Source organism: Lepidothrix coronata, unplaced genomic scaffold (genome assembly GCF_001604755.1).
Source record: "Lepidothrix coronata isolate B3197 unplaced genomic scaffold, Lepidothrix_coronata-1.0 Scaffold185, whole genome shotgun sequence".
NCBI classification, from domain to species: Eukaryota; Metazoa; Chordata; class Aves; order Passeriformes; family Pipridae; genus Lepidothrix; species Lepidothrix coronata.
In genome coordinates, this window is record NW_016690365.1 from 182,107 (window position 1) to 195,350 (window position 13,244).

Genomic DNA, 13,244 nt, shown 5'->3' on the forward strand with positions numbered 1-13,244 from the left:
GTTGTGGGTAATAGAAAGCCTCTACTTATTTAAGATGGTGGCTTTGAAGGAGATCAGTCCAATCCCAGTGTGGTTCCAGGTAGTTGTGATTTCTATCAGTTCAGATTGGACAGCTGGGCATTCCATATTTCTGCAGGAGTATTCTACTTCAAAGAGACCTGGCGTTTCGGGAACAGGTGGTCAAAGTACCTTCACTGTGGGTTGTAGGTTTAATTGTCTGCCCCATAGTTGTCATGCCTTTAGGATTATGATTTAATGTAATATTGTTGAAAAAAAGGGGTATGCTCATATAATGAATTACATTATTGTCAATGTTGTCATGTATTTATATACTGACATGAATCAGTGTTGATAAAATGTGTCCTTGGTTATTATTGTAGGCTTCCAAACTGTAATTCTTACTGTCGTGACTGATATCAGTTGGTATGTGCATGTGCATGTGTGCGTATATATCTGCTTAGATACACAACTGCTGCAGCACCATTCTTCTATGAGGAGTCCTTTATTAGTGCTGTAGTTACATGATCAAATACAGATGTGTTCATTATTTGTGCTTATTCTTTTATAGCTGCTGCATTTTACACTGTTTGACTTAAGTTTTGTTTTATAGTCTTTTGCAGATACGTTGGAAATACTAAAATCTTGCCTTAGATGTGAATATTCAGATTTTCCAGAGAAAAGTGCATCCTCTTTCTGAAAGATTTTGTAGAAAAGGGGCAGATGCTATTCATATTTTTAATTAAGATTTTTGTGGGGTTTTTTTGTATTTATGTTCTTCATTTTATTACTATAATAAGGTTTTAAAGTGAGTGGATAATGTCCCAAATCAGAAATGGTAGATAAGGAGCATTATGTCCTGATAATTCATGTTTTCTGGGAGGGATACACACACAGACAAACACACACATCTGTATATGTCAATTCAGAGCTAATGTGGTGCATCACCTTGCAGCATTTGTGATACAAGGGCCAGCGTTTCAAATATTTAAATTGGATCTCTTTAGTGTCTTCCTTGGGAAGCAAGGGTACACTAGCACTTGGATGTGACCATCGAGATATCATTCTTCTCTGTTCTTATCGCAATATTGGCACCTTGACTTTTAGACTGAGCTTCTTTTGGCTAGGAGGTTGCCCCAAAAAGTGATTAAGTAGGAATACTTTACTGTCAAAGCTGTATTTCAGCAGCAAACAGTATTTGCAGACAAAATACAAAGCCATTATTACTGACCATTTAATGGCTTTGTTAAATTTTATTAAAGGAAATTTGTTTTGAATAGGTCAAGAACCAGCAATCTGAGCTTCAGATTTGGGTAGTTAATTTTTTTCCCCTTCATGTGTGGTAAACCAGATGTATGGCCTTACCACAATGCATTCTGTTCCATGTCTCACTCTACCTTGCCAGGAGCTTTTATATTTCTGTAATAATAGCCAGCGTTTTGTGCTCAGCAGCAGCTGCTTGTAACATCTGTCAGATAATTACTAGAGGTGTATTAGAATTCACCTGACTGAAGTGTGGGGATGAATTCCTAATCAAGAAGTAAGATAGATTGCAATTCCATTTTCCATGCCTGTTAATAATCACTGCTATAGACAATAATAAAAGGCAGATGCTTTCTGGGATGAAGCAGAGGTGGAATGGGAAAAAAAAGGCCAAAAAAAAAGCAGCTCACACTTTTAACTACATAAATATACCTCTCACATTCAGCATGAGACATTAACATTTGTTAACACCATTGTAAAAAGATGCTGCATCGTATGCTTCACATTCTAGATCTTCTCCAGCACCTGCTGATGATCAGGCCCTCTGTTATGTGTGAGTATTGGCAATTCAGACACTCATTATGGCTCTATGTTGCAACTTGTCTCTAAAATCATTCCATGCTTTTATGACATCAATAGTAATGTCAGGGATATATCCAGATATAGGTACATATTCTCTTTCCTTGCGTATGTTCGTGTGTGCATGCACATGTGGCTGCACATGTGGATGTATATATTTTTTTTTTTTGATTAAAAAAGGATATGAGTGTGTGTGTATACTCGTATTTATATGTATGGTTTTCAACTTGAAGATTGGAGCATACTTTTTAAGTCTGAAATGAAAATACCTGTATTCTAAAAAATTATGGCTAATATTTTTAAATTTTATCTGTGGCAGCCACCCAAGATGTGCTCAGAGCACGTGTGCATGTGTGTGTATGTGTACAAGGTTCACTGCTAGAATTGGCATGAGTACTTTGTACTGATATCTGGATTAATCTCAGTGTCATATTTTCTGTGGCACTTACATTTTACTTCATGTATAAAGAGGTTCAAAGTAAACCTTAAATGTTTGTTAGAGTAATGTGTCCTGAACATTTTCCATACTTCGTTACTTGGTTTGTTGGTGTTTCAAGGTTTCGTGTGGCTGTTAAGTCAAGCATGTGATAAATGTTCCTCTGTACTGCATGCGGTGTCATATTCACAAGATACTTTCATATGTACAACCATTGGTGTTTCCACTGTCACTGCTTTAGTTGCTAGTACATACCTCTGGGGTAGAAGTGGTTATATCTCTCAAGAAAGAAGACCAGAACACTTTCTCTTTCAAGCTATACAACTGTGAAAGAGAGGAGATGGTTAAACCCCATATACTTTCAGTTGAGGTTGTTGAACTTCAACTTTCCTTGCTGCTAGGAAATACAGCTCAGAAGTAAAACAGTAATTTACTTGTTTCCTGTTTTCTGTGTCTTCATCCTTGTTTTCTGGCATTTTTTACTCTTACTGTCTTCCCTGTAACTGTATCAAGGCAATTGCCAGTCTATTTTGCAGACGAACCATTCAGGTGCCAGAGTGAATTTTTATTTCCACTGTACAGCACAAGGTTCAACAGAGTCGGTCAGAGGAGCCCGATGCACTTCTTCTGGGCCCCTCATCATCCCAGTCACAGGCTGACCTGTTCAGGATGATGCTGGATATCATAAGACCTCACTGTGACCTCCAAGTGAGCTACAGTAGCAATCCAGCAAGTGATGGATTTTATAACTGTCTGCTCATGAGTACAGGGAAAAGCACGTCTGCTCATGTTAAACAGGGAAAAAACTCATGTAAATTGAAGGTCTTTAATACAATGTGACCTTGCCAAGTGTTACAGAAGGCAGAATCAGGTTGAATACCTCATAGCAAAGACTACTTTCTGGTATACATATTTCCTAAAATTGTAATTTACAGTAGAGAGAGGTTTTTTAAGTATAACTTTTCATTACAATAACATGCAAAAGGAGAGAGTGAGGAGGACAGTCACATCAATAATACAGCTTAGATAAAAAGAGCAGGTAGGGAAACCTTTGCAATTAACTGAACTTTGGAAATCATGAGCAAGAAACAAAGGTGAACTACGCAGCATATAACGTTTCGCGTATTTGATCCATGTAATTTAGTTTTCTTTTCTATGCTATTTTTTGCAAAATGTAAGTGTTCTGGTTTATATTTGTGAAATAGCTGAAGCATTACTGAAATTTAGTTGTAGATAAGAATGAACAGTTAAAAACACACTGGATGTTCCTTTGAGTGCTTTAAAATATGCTATTCAAACCGTAGTTAAGCGCTAGAATAGAAATAATGTATTTTTCCAAAGAGCTAATATGTAACAACTCCCAATGAGACTATCTAAATTTTACTCCATCTGTGGAAATCAATTAGGTAATTCAATTGCTCAATTTTAGATGCTTTTTTTAAAAATGGTGGAGTGAACTTCTCTCCTTAGCTCCTGTGCTGTACACAGAAAGGGAAGGTAAGGCAGCTTTTGGGAGATGTTACTAAGTAGCGTATGAGGCTCTTTAAGAGCATCCTTTGTGTCATACCTATTAAATGTTCCAGCACAATATCAGTTACTAAATCATATAAAACAATAGGATATCCCAGAACTTGGAGTGCACATGGTTTGCCTCACCCTTAGCTGACCTCTAATGCTGACATACGAGAGGTAAGGACTACTACTACCTTTGAACCTTGGCACCCTGCATAATTGCTTGCCGTGCTTGCCGTGTGCCCCTTGCACAAAAGGACTAGACAAGAGTTGATAGATACTGGTCACTGTACTGTCAGAGATCACATTCTGCTGTATACATCCAGGCTGGATCTGGGCTTATCCCTTTCTTCTGTAGGAGTGTGCCATTCTCCTTTCCATACTTAGAACAGCTGCAGTTTAGCATAAAGGAGATTGTCTGAGCCTTCCAATCAGCAGAAACATTGTTTGCAGTTCTGGGTTATTTTACTGCAGCTGTCTGCCAAGGGAAAATACGTTATTTCCTACTTGTTTTTATAGGGTGAAAATTGATGAACTTGATTGGGGTTAAACTGATGAATGTAACTTAATGAATGTTACATTTTCCTACATTGAAATGCAACTTGCACATGTTGTAGCTTTTGTAGAGGCAAAGTATTCTTATGGGCTTACTGGGTGGAGCTTCTGCATCAGCATTTGACCTGTGAGAGTTTTGTGAGCATACTACTAGCATTTTGCTATATTTCAACACACCTGGAGTTTGAGGTGGCTAAGAAGTAGTAGTGATTATTTTCAAAAGTTCTTTCCTCTCTTGTTTCTTGATGTTTCACTGCTGGGTCTTCACAGAATAACTGCTGCATGTCATTAGTCTTTCCCAGTGCTAGAATGGCCTCAGGAAAGGCAGATAAGAGTCAGTGACCTTCTGCTGAGTGTTTGTTTTCTAGTGTATGCTAATTTCCCGCCACTTCAAAAGGAAAATACTTTGTGTCAAGCACAGTAACACTTCAGTGCTTGAAAAAAAGGGCCAAGTAGAACCTGGAGGAGATTGAAGGAAAAGCTGGTGATAATATGGATGTTTCAGAAATTTCCATTAGAGAGCTGTGGAGTTCCTTCTGTTCAGCACTTTCATAATGACCCTCTTTGCACTTTTCTAGATATCTGTGCTGGTTTAAGAGTTAACCAGCAGGGGAAATGAACTCAACTCAGAGGAGAGTTTATAAGTCAGAATAACAATTTATTAAAATAATACAGTAAGTACAATCATAAAAACAAACAATTGGTCCTAACCCACAAAACCCAAATATATAACCCAGTACCCTGGGGCATGAACAAAGTGGTGTTCCTTGGGCCCCGCTTGAGTCCAAAGTAAAGGGAGAGGGGAAAAACCTGCTGGTGGGAGAACTGTTGCAGTCTGGTCAAAAGTGGTGATTGCAGTCCAGTTGAGGGTGGTGGTCTAAGTCTGGTTGAGAGCGATGAGCTGCAGTCTTCCTCTGGATCCCACCAGTGGTTCAAAATGTTCCAAGACTCCAAGATTATATATCCTCCAGTTCAGGCAGGAATGCTCAATCCTTCCCTCAGGGCAGGGAGTTCCACAAAGGGTATGAGGACAAGAGCATCCTCCTATCTCACAGGCCTCTTAACACCTAGTTTATAGCCTGAGGAGTCAGGCTCTATGGGCAGATGGTGTAAATGGTCTATTGACAACAGTTTCTGGGAAATGGCATGGAAGGCTATAGAATACACAGTTTTGGGTTACACCCATACCATGATGAACTGGTCTCAGTTGTCCTAACTAGGACAATATGGTAAATGTGAGAGGAGGTAGGGAACGTGCTGGGACACAGACAAAGATGACAACTAAATGTGGTCATTAGGATAATTTTGGTAGAGTGCTTTGAACTGACAGCATTAGTCATACAAAAGTTCATTTGAGCTGCTGTTTGATGCTTGCTGTATCCAGCAGAGAACCAGTGAGAGGGAGAATCAGTGGCAGTCAGGGTCTGACAGTGTGGTGGTTTGAAACTCTCAAGAATCTAATTTCTAAGTTCAAGCCCCCCTCCAACAGTTTGTCCCTGTGAGAGGGTTTATCGATGGTATGGACTTGATATCTTCTTCACTTCATGTGGAGAGTTTTCAGACAAAACACAGCCATTCGTTATTGGGGGAAGGGGAAAATATTTATGAAGGTTTATTTATACACGCATATATATATTTACATTGAATTGAATTCCTCTTTTCCTTCAATAAAAGTCTAAGAAGAAAAGAGAAGAGTCTTTCTGTCACTCCTCAGGCCACAGTTCCTTCATTTCAGTTTTTTGTGGCACTGGTTAGTGTCCTTCATTTTTCTGAGGCAGCAGACTAAGTATGGCAGTCAGGATTTTTGTTTTTATTTTGTGGAAATTCCAATCCCGAGTCCAAGGTTTTGGGGGATTTTTCTTGGAGACCTTCACTTCTCTTGGGTTAGAGCATTTAAGGCAGCTTTCAGTTCAGTCTTACCAGAGCTCTTTCTGAGCTTGCTAGCGTGGTAGCAGCAGCAGAGGGCACGGTCACCTCCTCTGCATTCCGTCCTGGTTCATCTCTCAGGACGATTCAGAGTTTTTCAGCTCCTTTCTTTCTCTCTCTAGCTGCTCTTGCATTTCGGGACTCCCTAATGGTTTAGAAGTTCACTTTTCCTCTTCAGGAGGTCTCTGGGTTTTGGGGAAGTGATACAGTCAGACAGAGAATTTCAGTCAGGGAATGACAGACAGGAGACAGCTCCAGGTTCGAGCCTCAGAGCTGAAAGAGTCTCTCCTCAGCAGCTTACACATCTTTGTGAAGTGGTCCAGATTTTTTTTTTCCTGTCTCTTCTATGGGGAAATATGTTAATTTTTCTTTTAACAATGTGATGTATGAGTAGACAGACTTTTTTTCCCCTTGTCTTTTTTCCATTAACCTTACTTCTTGGCAGACTTGGATCTGATAATAAGCTGCTTTTTGTACAACTAGATGCTTTTAAGAAGACAAAGCATCATTAAAGGAGGGCCATCTCCTCCATCATAAACAGGAGGCCCTGTTTATATCATGGTATCCTTTTGCCTATAGAGTGGAGGTTTTTCAGAAATATTCTTCATGTCTTAAATCTTTTTTTCCTTTCTTTTGTTTCCCCCTCCCCAGTCTGTTGGACTATTTCTGTTTCTGGCATTCAAACATCGAGTAGAGTCTGCATGTCATTTGGTTGGTGAAACATGACTATCTGTCCCAAACTGCCTAGAAGTGCATGAAGGGGTGGAGGAAGGAGTTGAGCAGGGGATTGCTCCCTGGAGCATAGGTGGTATGCTGTAACACATTTATATGTCCAAATCTGTGGACAAAATAAATACAAAACCACATAGGAAAGCACAAAACCTCCTACAAGCCAACTTTCAGAAACATTTTCAGCAGTCATTTAGTATGGTAATGGTGCCTCAAACTTCACAGATCCTTCAGTGTTTGTCTTTCCTTGAGGACTCTCTATTTAACTGAAGCTGGATGTCTCTGTTAACACTCTTGTCACTGTTCAAGCACCATTTATTTTACAGAAATATATATGCTGTGCAGCTACTTAATTTGCCTATAAATACATATTTGTTGCAAAGTCACAAGGTATTCATATAATAGCTTACTCCCAATGTACTTGCATTGTGCCTTTGAAGACAATGAAGTAGTCTTGAGTGGCTTCCTCATATCCATACCTCACACCCACCAAAGGGAGGACCGGCAGTCCTCATGCTACTTTAATCATGTCCCATTTTATTACAGTATTACATATGTGCCAGCAGAAAATTTAGATGAGTACAGGGCCAGTTTGGGACAAGAGACAGAGGGAGCTGTGCTACCTGAACTTTTTCCATCACATATTGTCAGGTGAGTCAAAAGACTTATGGTTTTCTCCCACAGAGCTCTCAGTTGCAGCTCTTCCCATACACTTTACTTTTATTGGGAAGATAAGTTTTGGTTTGGAAGAGATGAAAAATGGGTGATTTTCTTCAGACCAGCAGCCATTACAATAAAAAGCTGTTCAGAATACAATTTTTGCTTTGACTAGAAAATTTTTTGAACATTTTTTCAAGGTTTGGTCTGTTTCATACTGTTTGATTTGCCCAAAAAGGAGATTGAATTCTGTTTCATCCTAAATTTCTCTTAAATACCATGCAGTTTGATTTACATGTTGCCACAAATACTCAGTATTTTCAACATAAGAATTTAGTATTGATGGTCTTCCCAGAATATAAGTGGAAAGAACTAATTCTGCCATCCTTTCCTTGAGTTTCAAAAATTCATTGCAGTTACAGTCCAAAATTTCAAAGTGACTAATAATATTTGGGTTTTTTTAAAATTCATCTCCAAAAGCAGTAACATTTTTTAAGTGCTGTTGTTGTTATTTATTCCATTTTGAAAACAGTCAATAATTACCTTTAGCTCTGATTTGGTTCTTGTTCCAAATTGCATAGTCTTTTATTCTGTGGTTGTGGATTGTGACTTCATTGCAGAAAAAAATGAATGGGGAATCCCCAAACACCAAATGTATTCTAACAGACATCTGAAGAAGAAATTCCTTATGTGAATCCTGTGTACAAATTGTAGTGCTGGCAGGGTGATTCAATGCATGAAATTTTTCAGAAAAATCTAATCATTATATGAGTTCTTTAAAAATGAATTGCATGTTCCTGTTCATCATTAGGGAACTCTCAGAGCTTCCAGAACGTGAAGAGGGGGAGGGAGAAGAAAGTGAATTTCAAAATGCAGCTTTCAGTAACTGGAACCAGCCCAGAAAGTAAGTGCAGATCTAGTTGCACAGAATAAAATGTCATATGAAATATAAAAGTTTTGAAACACATAGTATATTTTAAGAGGAGTAAGAAAACAGCAGAATTGCTGCAATTATGTATGTTGTGCATTGCAGGAGTTGATTTTTACTGCCATTGGGCTAAATCTAACAGTGTCTTGATTGTTTTAGTAATTTATCTTTACTTATCCCAGGCTGATTCTTTGGGATCCAGAAAGAAGAGAGGAATAGAAGGATTCAAAGTTTTTATCAGAATCCAAAATAAAGTGACCAACACTAGACTCAATTACAGAGCTGCTGAGCAATTCAGACGATAACTCCCACTGAAAAACAAAACTTTGCAAGGAGGGTTATTTTAGAATAAAATAATTGTGCAAATCCAGGTGTCTTCAGTGTGCAGCGTTGTCATAATCACAACAGATTTTTATTTATTTTGGCCCTTGTTTTTTCCCAACAGGGTTGAACTCTGGAGAGAGCCTAGCAAGTCATTGGGGATCAGCATTGTTGGAGGACGAGGGATGGGGAGCCGCCTGAGTAACGGAGAAGTGATGAGAGGGATCTTTATCAAGCACATCCTGGAAGACAGCCCAGCTGGCAAAAATGGAACTCTGAAAACTGGAGATCGAATTGTAGAGGTACCAGCTGAATGCCTTTTGCTGCAATTCCCCCAGCATCTCAGGAGCCGCTGAGATGGATTTGTAGTTCTGGGCTGACAGCTGTGTAATTGCTCCAGCTGACACCACTTGAGCCATGCAGACTGTGCTACCATCTGCTGATGTTTATGTGCAGTCAGCTGTCTGTTAAGTTGAATATCTAACCTGAAGCATAGATGACTGACTATGTGAGCAGGGTACTACAAAGCCAGCAGTTCAACCTGCCTGTTTTAAAGCCAGCATGTGTAGGAAAAAGCTTAAGTTTGGTGAAGCTAAAAGATTTCACTATTGCTTATTGGGTAGCAACAGAAATGGCCAGTGCAGATCATGCAAATAAATACCAAGCTTATTTCCCTCTTAAATCTTAATCATATCATATCATTCTTATGCATCTTGTGCAGTAATTAAGGGAGACACATTTTTTTTTAATTCCTGACATGAAGAAATCTGGCTTTGATGTTTGGGAAAATAAGTACACTTGTGTCCATACCTGAGGGTGAGGTAGCCATTGGTGTTGCATGAAGGGATTTATCTAGATTTCTCTTCTACTTAGCCAGTCCTGTGTTCATACAGCCACTTTTGCTTTCTTGCTTAAAGATACTGAAGAATGAACATGCTGAAAGAATAGGTCTTCCCTGTGATGATTATCAGTGTCAGGCATTACCCTGTCTCCAGCATCAGGCTCTTAGGAACTGCCCCCCATCCTGCTAGATGTCCTTAGCTGACTGTCCATCAGTAAGAATGTAACAAGAGGGGTGACGGAGATGGTGATTGTGGATCAAACTGGGCTTGCTTTACACAGTGGCACTGAGCTGCAGTTTGCTGTTTGCTACAAGGTCCCTATCAAGGATCTTGAAATAATACCTTAGTATAAGTAGCACTTTCTTCAATATGATGGAACAGTTTTTTATATAACAAGATGTTTGTTATAACAAGACGGGAGTTGGAATTTTGCTTGATGGTCACAAAATAAAAATAGTCATTTTATTTGAATAACTGGATTTTTATGAGTGCAGTTGGCTCTGACAGTGATAATTGCAGAAGTTGGAATGGGTGAGTGAAATTAAAATGTTATGTTAATGTGACTGCTTCTGAATGGATTATTTCAGTTTCTCAGGTTGTGACATATCTGAGCTTTATCTCCACTATTGCATACAGTATTTCAGACACGGGGAGTTGGAGAGCCTTTGTTCAGTTACTCATAGATTTAGAATTTCTCTCAGGTTCTTTTTGTGCTCTCTTATTTACACTGAATGGTTAAGTTTAAGGTAGAGTTAGACAATTAAAAAGTTGTCATGTAAAGTCATATAACTTTGTGTGCAAAAATTACCACTAACAAATAACCTTTCTGTGTTAGCTTCTAGCTTTTGTTGTGGTCCTTGTGAGAATACTTTACTGATGCTAACCTCACCTTAACATTGTTCTTACCTGGCAATTTTTTTTCACTCACCAATATACATGAAGACATGAAGAAAAAACAACCAGGCAGAAATTTATCCTTAGCCATCCTTTGTAAGTGCCTTCTTCTAGAAGAGAGAAAGCTTTTCAGCTCTGACCTAAAAATTTGACTTCTGGAGAAAGTGCCTAGTAGCTAAAATTGGTCTTATCTTGCTTTTCAAAAGCAAACAAACAAACAAACAACTCCCCCAAAAAAACGTTGTGAAAGACTCTACAGCACCTAACAAGTTTCTGTTTGTAAATCTCATAAAGTCCTGGGAGACAGATTTCTCTGAGATAGAATTTACAGGAAGCAGTATTTGGCAAAAACTACCACTGTCTTCAGATTATCATATCTGCTATGTTATATTGCCTATGGAAAAAATGAATGGAGCCTGAACCAAGAATGTTGAAAAACCTGTTTTTAAAACAGAAGAATAAGAGAATATTTATTTAATGTCCTTTCAGTGCTCTTGGAAATCTCAAACTTGTGTGTGAGGGACTTTAGGCCAAGTTACTAGAAAGCTTTCCACTAGAAACAGAGGTTTGGGCTCAGGTTTTAGTCAAAGTTTCCTAACCAAAACTCAAAACTGACTCATGATTCTTGTAGCTTCTTGCAATGTTAAGATGAGGCCTTCCAATTACAGGTGGATGGAATTGACCTCAGAGATGCCAGCCATGAACAAGCTGTGGAAGCCATACGGAAGGCAGGCAATCCTGTAGTCTTTATGGTACAGAGCATTATAAGCAGACCAAGGGTAAGCATTAAGAATATTGAAAGAGATGTAATACATAGTAATAAATGAAACAAATGTTCAAGATGGTGGTGTTTGGGGATGGGATATTTAATCCTGAAAGTGCCATCTCAGATACTTTAGGAACAAAGATTTGATTTAAGTATTATTTCCATTTAGAATGAAATCGATTTGGATTTGGAATTACCCTCCAGCACACCGTCCACAAACTATTTTGAAAAGCCTCAAGAAAGATAATTTGCTGGGGGGCAGAGTAGGAGTCTAACTAAAACCAACTCTTAGAGATTGACAGCGTGTCTGAGGAGCGCATGCAGAAATACAGCACCTGTTATAAAATTCTTTGGACATTAATGAAAGGACCTAGAAGTACACGGAAGTTTTGTGTCACTAAGCTGCATGGACATTGCAGACAAAAGCTACTGAGCTTTAATATAAGTTGCTTGCATCACTAGAAACTAAACTTCCTCTTTGTAGAATCTGTGTAAGCTGCGTGTTTATTTACTAGTTGTCTCATAACTCTTGTTCCCCAGCCAGAGTCTCTTTATAGCCCTTCTGCAGCTTCTGCTCCCTGTGAGCAGAAAACTACTAACCCATTTTATCGTCAGTCATCTAAGGTAAAGTTGCATGAAAAAGCTCTGTTGAATGTTGTTTTTTGATACTCAAACTACTAAACTAAGGCTTTTGTGTTTGCTGTGATATGAACAGAATTGCCACTGCTGAATGCTTAGGCCAGGTTGGGATGGGAGTGATGCCACTACTTTATCACAACTTACTTTTGTTTAGAGAATGTTCCTTTCCTATTTCTAATTGTAGTTCTTTGTTCTATTTTCAAATTATTAAGCTTGTTTGGTTTTTTTAACTGTACTAACAAACCCTTGTTTCTCTGTAAGAAGAAACATTGCAATTGCTCTTGCTGTACACATACATTACATTGTGATCTTCGTAAATGGCATTATATTTATTATCTTCATCTTTTGAAATTTGCATCTGTACTTTATAATGAGATCTTATAAGGAAATTTCCTGGTTTCATTCATGTACAGTCACCCAAATAGCTAGCTGCCTGCACAGAGTAGCTATATTTAATATGATACAGGTTGTATTTAGCCAGGAAGTCAGTTTCAAGTGATATGTAGCTAAGGAGTCCAGTTCTGCTTTGTTTTTTTCATTCAGGCTTATCTAGCAGATAAAAGAGATACTGAGTACTCCAGAGTAGTCCAAGTAATGCAAATGGGCTGTGAAAAGCTATTTTACTAATAGCTAATTAAGCAAAGGATAATTTTGCTAATAAGGAGTTACCCACTGAGTCTGTGTTTCATACCAATACTGCTCTGGTTATTTCTGAGTAAGAAATAAAATGTCACCGTGATTATGATGCCATAGTATTATGCCTACAGCATTGTGCTATAGGAAATGCTAGCTAGGGTCTGATACCTTAGCATCTTGGACACATTAATAAAATTATGAACAAAAGTTAGTTGAAAAAAGAAAAAAAAAGATAAAAAAAATATTGTTAATTTAGGTTTTGATTTGAATAAAAAACAGCAAAAGGGAAAATGCCCTTTATTTTAACCTTTGCTTTTCTTATTCTGTGCAAGAAGGTATGCTAAACTGAACTGTTCAGGCAAACTCAAATGCTCCATATTTTATTATAGTAGTCAGTCCGTATTCACACAATACTGTTGCATGATTAGAATTTGGACTAGTATTTTAGGAACCATGCCATCATGAAAAATATAAAAGGCAAGCTTTTGAATTACTGTAGCTGACATTTGTTTCCTCTTTTACTAGGATGTCACTGTTGATATATGTAAGGTTTGTGATGCTTTT

At 38.3% G+C, this 13,244-nt stretch overlaps 1 protein-coding gene across 21 annotated transcripts in view; it reads left to right on the top strand.

Moving 5' to 3' along the window:
- Positions 1-13,244, top strand: part of MPDZ (multiple PDZ domain crumbs cell polarity complex component) — a 107,927-nt gene that overhangs the window by 57,567 nt on the left and 37,116 nt on the right. For 10 of the 21 annotated variants that reach the window (XM_017830901.1, XM_017830903.1, XM_017830908.1 and 7 more), the window contains 7 exons: positions 1,772-1,813; positions 7,544-7,648; positions 8,466-8,558; positions 9,028-9,205; positions 11,308-11,418; positions 11,946-12,029; positions 13,206-13,229. In XM_017830901.1, coding sequence (XP_017686390.1) covers positions 1,772-1,813; positions 7,544-7,648; positions 8,466-8,558; positions 9,028-9,205; positions 11,308-11,418; positions 11,946-12,029; positions 13,206-13,229 — 637 coding nt within the window. The remainder of the gene's footprint in view (positions 1-1,771; positions 1,814-7,543; positions 7,649-8,465; positions 8,559-9,027; positions 9,206-11,307; positions 11,419-11,945; positions 12,030-13,205; positions 13,230-13,244) is intronic. The other 11 variants (XM_017830905.1, XM_017830913.1, XM_017830915.1 and 8 more) reach the window with 5 other exon arrangements.